The sequence below is a fragment of the Mycteria americana genome, chromosome 22, assembly GCF_035582795.1.
Source record: "Mycteria americana isolate JAX WOST 10 ecotype Jacksonville Zoo and Gardens chromosome 22, USCA_MyAme_1.0, whole genome shotgun sequence".
NCBI lineage: Eukaryota > Metazoa > Chordata > Aves > Ciconiiformes > Ciconiidae > Mycteria > Mycteria americana.
Window position 1 is genome coordinate 994,776 of NC_134386.1, and position 7,692 is coordinate 1,002,467.

At 50.7% G+C, this 7,692-nt stretch overlaps 1 protein-coding gene across 1 annotated transcript; it reads left to right on the forward strand.

Moving 5' to 3' along the window:
* Positions 1-2,690: 2,690 nt before the first annotated feature.
* Positions 2,691-6,666, forward strand: LOC142419810 (keratin, type I cytoskeletal 14-like). Its single transcript, XM_075523134.1, has 6 exons — positions 2,691-3,284; positions 4,573-4,655; positions 5,193-5,349; positions 5,877-6,038; positions 6,134-6,259; positions 6,385-6,666. The coding sequence occupies exons 1-6, from the start codon at positions 2,775-2,777 to the stop codon at positions 6,664-6,666; spliced, it is 1,320 nt and encodes a 439-aa protein (XP_075379249.1). The 5' UTR covers positions 2,691-2,774.
* The last annotated feature ends 1,026 nt before the right edge of the window (positions 6,667-7,692 follow it).

Here is a 7,692-nt window from a genome sequence, read left to right on the forward strand (position 1 = left end):
GTGTTTCAGGAGAGCCTGGGAGATTGAATTCTTCTGGTGACATAAAATAGCTGTGCATGCTCCTCTGTATAATCATGCCTTGTCACAGAGCCGGCGCAAGGGGAAGTTTGTGCTAAGGGTTTCTCACGTAAGAGTGGGGCTGGTTTGGGGATTATTGTTTAGGAGCTCAGCCAGAGCTCAGGGCAGCAGCTGACTGGCAAGAATGTTGATAGGAAAAGACCAGAAAAAGCTGATACTGCAGGACAATCTCCAGATCGCCTCTTTGGCTCCTGTGCCAGCTGTAATAAAAGAGCTTAAACATGGGCTGAGGTCGTGAACATACAGAAAGAACATACAGAAACCCTAAATCCAGGTATTCCTGTCTGTGGGGCTGTGGCAAGGCTTTGCCTCATTTTAGGGCCGTTGTCGTCTTCACGCTGACTGGTAACTTGGCCTAAAATGTGGGGGTGACCTGAGCAGGGGGACAGAACTCACAGCGCAGTTTTTGGCCCGTGTGAGGGGCTCACGGCCAACGTGGGAATTGCCTGGAGCAGGAGGGTGTTTGCTAGAGCAAACATGAGCAAAGCGAGCACATCTGGAAGAACTCAGAGCAGGGGTGGCCAAGGGATGGCTCTTGAGCACAGCTCCCACACGACGGCTGTTGGGTAATCCTGTACCCCCCGCTACGGAGGGAAGCGGGCCAGCAGGAACACTGATCTTCACTCTGCCAAGTTTCCCCAGATTTTGCTGCAAGCTGAGCACGATCATCTGCACGCTCTGCCATTTGCCAGCGGTAGGTTGCTCCCAGGTCCCCTCCTTTCCCCCAGTTTTCTGAGGGACGGGGCACGTGTGCATCCCAAATCCCCAGATTTTGCAGCTTGGGGAGTCAAAAATCCAAATCTGAAGCCAATCAGTTCTGAGGCAATGCTGCCCAGAGACTAGAGCCCTCGACTGAGGATCTGGAGTCTGTTTCTGGTTAAGCTGCTTCCTTGGTGGCTGCCCAGAAAAATCACACCACCTCTCCTGGAGCTGCTAAAGAAAGAGAACATGACTCCCTATTAAGTCCTTGAGATCTAACAGTGATGCAGATAAAGTGTTGTTGTTATTGTGTCCTTCAGGGAACAGATGAAAGAAAGGAGGCACTATGGATTACCGAGGGTGAGGCTCTGGGAACATTTTAGCAACTCCAAAAGCCGTTAAGTGCATTAGAACGTGAAAACAGCCAGAGAGGCCCCAGGAAGGAAGGAGATCACCACAGGAGAGAGAAAACACAAAAGGGTTCCTAATCCCTATAACTCTCTTTCACTACCTCACAAGCACCTCTGCTAAAAGAAAAAATAACTTCTGTTATCTGGGAATGACATCACTGGAGCCAGGCAGGCCAGCAGGTTGGGTGTGCGATTTTCCACTGCATACTGCAAGAGCTGGCGCAACATCAGTAAAGGGATTTTTTTCCCCGACAAGGAATAAAACAGTGGAGTGTCTCCCTTCCTGGTTCTTTGCTGCTTTTTTCACGCTAATACCTGTCCAGCTGCATTACTGTAATCACTGTGCTCAATCCCTTAATAGTGCGATGCAGGCGTGGCTATCAGGGTGGCTGCATTGCCTCACCTCTGTGCATCTCTTCTGCGTTGTCCTGTTTAAACCCTCTGCTTCGCAGGTGGTTGCGGTGTCCTTGCTCCTCACTTTGCCCATCAGTACTTTTGATACAGGTGCTGCTGGTCCTGCTGAGTTATGTTAGCATTGTGTCTTGCAGCTGCAAATGTGTAGGAAAAAGCGTATCTGCGTGCAGGCATGAGCACTGGTAAGAGTTGATCATACTCTTCCCATCAGGAATTGCACGTAATGTGTCCTGGCAGGGGTGTCCAATGAAGCTTCAAATTCTTTTTCTCTGATTTAGACTATTTAAGCATTAAAACCTGCCTCAGCAATGAGACAGAAGAAATTGTGGCACAGAAGTTTTTAGCTTCTACCAATCTTTTAGAAGTCACAGACTGCTCCTGTGGCGTTTGTGGAAGGTGATGCAGCAAAGCAGGTGCCGCTGGGAAACACCAGGCATCTGCCTTTTGAACGGACTCAACACGCACTGCTGTAGGGACTTTCCAGTCTCTGTAGACCAGGACGTAAGAAGAAATTACTGGCGTTTCTTCTCTTTTGAGCTACGAGATTTCTGCCAAATACGGTATCAGTACACAAATACCGCCAGGTCTGTGCTTGTCCTGGGATAGAGGTCCTGACGGAAAATTTCCATCTGGCTTTGAGTAGGCCCATATAAAGATTATGGATGCACTGAGCTCTTAAGTCAGCAGCTTTTGTTGGCTTTAGACTTGTTAAAAAAGCAAATAAATAGATTTGTAGATTATTAACGATAGACACTCGCGGGCGACTTGGCATTTCACAGAGGATTCACTTGTGTTACTTCATGAAGGAGCAGCGGGGTGGAGCTGGAGCGAGCTCCTCTGCGTCTCAGGTGCAACAGTGAAATGCTAAAACGTAGCCGTGAGCAAGGAGCCTTCGGTCTGAATCACGCTGAGTGCTGGGAACTAAAGTGGAAGGAGAAGATCCTCTGTGTGCCGTAGTGCTTCTAGTGGGATGTGACAAAAGACATGAAATCGGGGAGAGAAAAATGATGATTCTGGAATTTGGCTCTGTCTGTCAGGGGTGATGACAAGCGCCGGCAACGCCTCCTGCCCGGGCTATAAAGGGCTCCAGGCCAGGGGGAAGCGAGCACTCGCTGCCTGCGCTGCCGAGCCCGGTGTCTCTCTCCAGCCCTCCAGCCTCCGCCAGCCTTCGCCATGAGCACCACTGTCAGGCAATACTCCTCCTCCACCTCCCTCAAGGGATTCGGTGGCCTGGGTGGAGGCTCCAGCAGGCTTTCCTCCGTGCGCGTTGGGGGAGGAGGGTACAGAGCCCCCAGCGTCCACGGAGGCTCTGGCAGCTACTCTGTCTCTTCCCGCATCGTCTCGGGGCTCGGAAGTGGCTACGGGGGCAGCTACTGCAGCAGCGTAGGAGGGGGCCTCGGCGGTGGCTTTGGGGGTAGCTATGGGGCTGGCTTTGGGGCTGGCTTTGGAGGTGGCTTTGGAGGTGGCTTTGGAGGTGGCGATGGCATCCTCCCGGCTGGCGAAAAGGAGACGATGCAGAACCTCAACGACCGCCTGGCTGCCTACCTGGACAAAGTGCGTGCCCTGGAGGAGGCCAACACTGACCTGGAGGTCAAGATCAGGGAATGGTACAAGAAGCAGGCACCTGGTCCAGACCGTGACTACAGCCCCTACTACAGGACTATCGAGGAGCTCAGGAACAAGGTAGGATGCTGTGATTAACACAGTCTTGTTATCAGAGAGGAAGCAGAAACCCTGTCTGCTACCTCTGTAATTAGTAAGCACTAAAGAGTGTCTCAGATGCACATGCAGAGTGCCAGGCTGAAAATTCCGAGATTTCTCAATGTCAGCTTTTGATTAGATCCTTCTAGATGGAACAAGTGGCAGTTTTCACTGGAAGAAGCAGATGTGAAAGGACATAATGCAAAAATGAAGAATAAGAGACAAGTCTGCATATTTTTTGAGAGTTTAAAATGAGTATGCAGGGAAAGTTGTAGGTGTGTGCAAACTGTGAAACATTGATGTGATATTTGTAAACATTCAGTCAAAGAATCTGCAAACTCGTTTCAGCTCCTCGGTATTGATGTGATTTAGATGCTAAAGAGGAAAAGATGGAACTGACCAATAATGAGTTTTTCACCTCCTTTTGGCAGTCACTGCCCCATAGCCAGGCTTGCTGCAAACCCGCCAACCCAGGCAGCTCTGGGGGGATTCCTCTTGGTTCTGATTTGATTCCCACCACCCCATTTTGGAGGAAATACTCAAGAGTTGACTTTGTTCTTCTCTGTTACTTCTTACTCATGAATTGCCCCCAGTAAACATGAAGGAAGGCTGTGTGCAGCTGGAGCTGCAGGAGTGCTGGCAAATGATGCAGGGAATCCATTTCCCCCCCTCTCCTTGGCACCATAGCTGATGTCCTCCCAAACTCTGACTTGAATCTTTTCCCAGTGTGGATTCTTTGCTCCTGGTTTTGTAATATAAAACAATCAGAAGCTGTAGGCACCTGCTCACTGCATTTTGCTCCATTTCTGCAGTCAAAAAATTAAATCCATCCCTGAACAGATGGGCACAAGGTTTGCCAAGCACAAGCACCCTTCTGGTCCATCCGTCCTGCCAGAAGAGCCGCACGGTGCTGTGGATGGGGGAGCAGGTGATTCCTTCTTGACCCTTGCATGATCAGCACATGCCCTGAAGCATGGGAACAAACGCTGCCATCAGGTCTCACACATCTTACGTGGATTCATGCTGCCTTTTGAAATACTTACTGAAGGATTTTTGGAAAGGGAGGTCACAGAGTAATCAGCCCCTTCCTGCAGTCAGTCTCAGCTGTGTCTCACTTGTCCTGTTCAATACACACTTCTGCTGAGGAAACCCCAAGCTTCCCCAAAACTATTCCTTTCCTGACAGTCTCACTTGTGGTCCCATCCCTTGGTCAGCCAGGAGGAGTTCCTGACACTCAGTTAGTGCTTTTTCTTTATCTTCCACCCTGCAGGTCCTGGTGGCCACAGTCGACAACGCTAACCTCCTCCTGCAGACTGACAACGCCAGGCTGACAGCTGATGACTTCAGGACCAAGTAAGCCACATTTCCTGGAAAAATGGAACAAAGTCTGCAGAGACGTTTGATGAAATGCAGAGAAAATCCCATCCAAAACCCAAAAGGGCAATGTGGAAATGAAGCCTTCAAAATGAAGGTGTAATTTCCAAAGCAGTAGGTTATCTAAATCTATAGGCATTTAGGGATTGTTTTGCTTCCATCCAAAACTTGAGTATTTTACTCCCATTACTTGTTCCTCCATGGTGTGACCTCTCCTGTGCAGAGAACTTGCACTGTGCCTCTGCTGTGCATTTAACTTGTCTGTATATAGCTCAACAAAGCCCAGACCCAGTAACAAGGCCCAGTGATATCAGGAGCCAGGTGATGTTATGGACTCAGATGGACACTGTTTTACCAGTTTTTCCCCTGCATTCACTAGCATTCACCATCAGAAGGTTGTCCGTGCACCATCGGGGTCATGCAGTATTGACATGATGACAGCAGCAGCACTGAGGAGCTCTGTCCCCGGCTGGACAAGATCCTGTGCAACTTTTGTGACTGTTCTTGTGTTCCCAGGTTTGAGACGGAGCAGGCTCTGCGCCTGAGCGTGGAGGCCGACATCAATGGCCTGCGCAGAGTCCTGGATGAGCTGACCCTGGCCAGAGCTGACCTGGAGATGCAGATTGAGAACCTGAAGGAGGAGCTGGCCTACCTCAAGAAGAACCACGAGGAGGTGAGCACAGAGATGGGCTCAAAAAAGTCCAGCCTGGACCCAGAAAGATGAGGTCTGGTCCAACCTTTAAGAGTATGCTGAGTTTTGAACTGCTGGGAGGGAAGATGAGAAGTGCTGACAAGGAAGTAGAGGTGACGCATTCTGGATAACAGCGCATCCTCTCCAGAGCCTGTATAAAACCGTTCACCACTTGTTTCTTCAGTAATGTCCACTGTAGCTGTCAGAGATTTATTAACAATCCTAGCAGCTTCAGGCCTGGAAGGTCTGTCTCCTGAGAAATGAAGCCAACTACAGGCTCTGATTTATTCTCTGAAGAAAGCCAGATTTAACTCAGGTGGAGATTTCTTGAGAATTTGGGTTATTTTATTTGTGATTGTGGAGCAAAGGCACCAGTTTGCTCCCTGTTGACCTACCCCAGAAATACCTGCCGACGGACACTATCTTTCCTGAAGAACTCTGTCTTGAGAGGAACATCCTTACATGCTGATTGTCGGACTGCATGAAGATGCATTTCTCTTTTCTGCCAGGAAATGAATGCCCTGCGCGGGCAGGTGGGTGGAGAGATCAGCGTGGAGATGGATGCTGCTCCTGGAATCGACCTCACCAAGATCCTGGCTGAGATGAGGGAGCAGTACGAGAGCCTGGCGGACAAGAACCGCAGGGACGCCGAGCAGTGGTTCTTCAGCAAGGTGAGCTGGCTCGCCGGCAGCGCAGCGGGGCACGTGGGACGCGAGGCCGTGCCTGCTCGATGGTGCTGTAACGACACGGTTTTGCCTTGCTGCAGACGGAAGAGCTGAACCGGGAGGTGGCCATCAACACGGAGCAGCTTCAGAGCGGCAAGACGGAGATCACAGAGCTACGACGCACCATCCAGAGCCTGGAGATCGACCTGCAGTCCCAGCTCAGCACGGTACGAGGAGCTGGCTCCCTGCGGGGTGGGGGGCGTGCAGGAGCATGGGCCGGGGGACGCGTGTGCGTTCCCATCCCTACCGCCCTCCGTCCCCCACTGAACGCGTCCCTCTCCTCTGCACGCAGAAAGCGGCGTTGGAGGGCACCTTGGCCGACACAGAAGCCCGCTACGGCACCCAGCTGGCCCAGCTCCAGGGGCTGATCACCAGCGTGGAGGAGCAGCTGGCCGAGCTGCGGTGCGACATGGAGCGCCAGAACCACGAGTACAGGGTCCTCCTGGACGTCAAATGCCGCCTGGAGCAGGAGATCGCCACGTACCGCCGGCTCCTGGAGGGCGAGGATGCCCAGTACGTAGTGGGGCTTCGCTTGGGAGGGCACAGCGGGAAGAGATGCGCAATAGAATCATAGAGTCACAGAATGCTTTGGATTGGAAGGGATCTTTACAGGCCATCTAGTCCAACCCCTCTGCAAGAGCAGGGACATCTGTAACTAGATCAGGTTGCTCAGAGCCCCGTCCAACCCGACCTGGAATGTTTCCAGGGATGGGGCCTCCACTCTGGGCAACCTGTGCCAGTGCCTCACCACCCTCATTGTAAAAAATTTCTTTCTTAAATCCAGTCTAAATCTGCCCTCCCATAGTTTAAAACCATCGCTCCTTGTCCTGTCCCAACAGGCCTTGCTAAAAAGTCTGTCCCCGTCTTTCCTATAGCCCCCCTGAAGTACTGGCAGGCTGGAATAGTGAAGGAAATAAAAAATGAACAACCTGTGTTCCCTGGAGGACCCTGTGAGCCTGTTTCCTGACCCATGGCATACGGCAGGCTCTCCCTCTTTGGTCCTAGTAGTCCAGAACAGCCCAGTGGTTATCCCAGCGCTGCAGCATCCCTGGGATCCACTTCCCATCCCTCCAGCGTCTGTGTGATCCCGGGGAAGGAGCAGGCACCACGGCTGCTCGTCGCAGCTGGGATGTGTGCTGCCTTTACATCTGAATCCCCGTGGCACACATACATCCTTAGCATTTTCTTCCTTTTAGCTGTGACACTGAGCAGTTTCCAGAAGACATTTTAATCACATACTGGTACAAGAAGAAAAGGCGGGGCTTTAAATAATATTTTTGTCTTAGAGACTACTCACTTTTTTTGCGTTTCTGACCATTCCTTCTTTTTCTCCTCCTGTAGCATGTCTTCCCACTATGTCTCGCAGCCTGTGAAAGAAGGTAAGAACATGTCTTGGCTGAAGCACTGATCACACATAGCTCTGTCATACCCTTAGCCACTTTCTTAGCACAGAGTCTTTTTACTAATTTACTAAAATTACTATTTTATTGTATTTTCAAAATGTGAATTGGCATAAACCAGTCTTATGATATACCAAAACATGTTTCAGAAGATTATCTGTGCAGACTGAATTATATAATAAAGTATTTAGGGGTAGGAA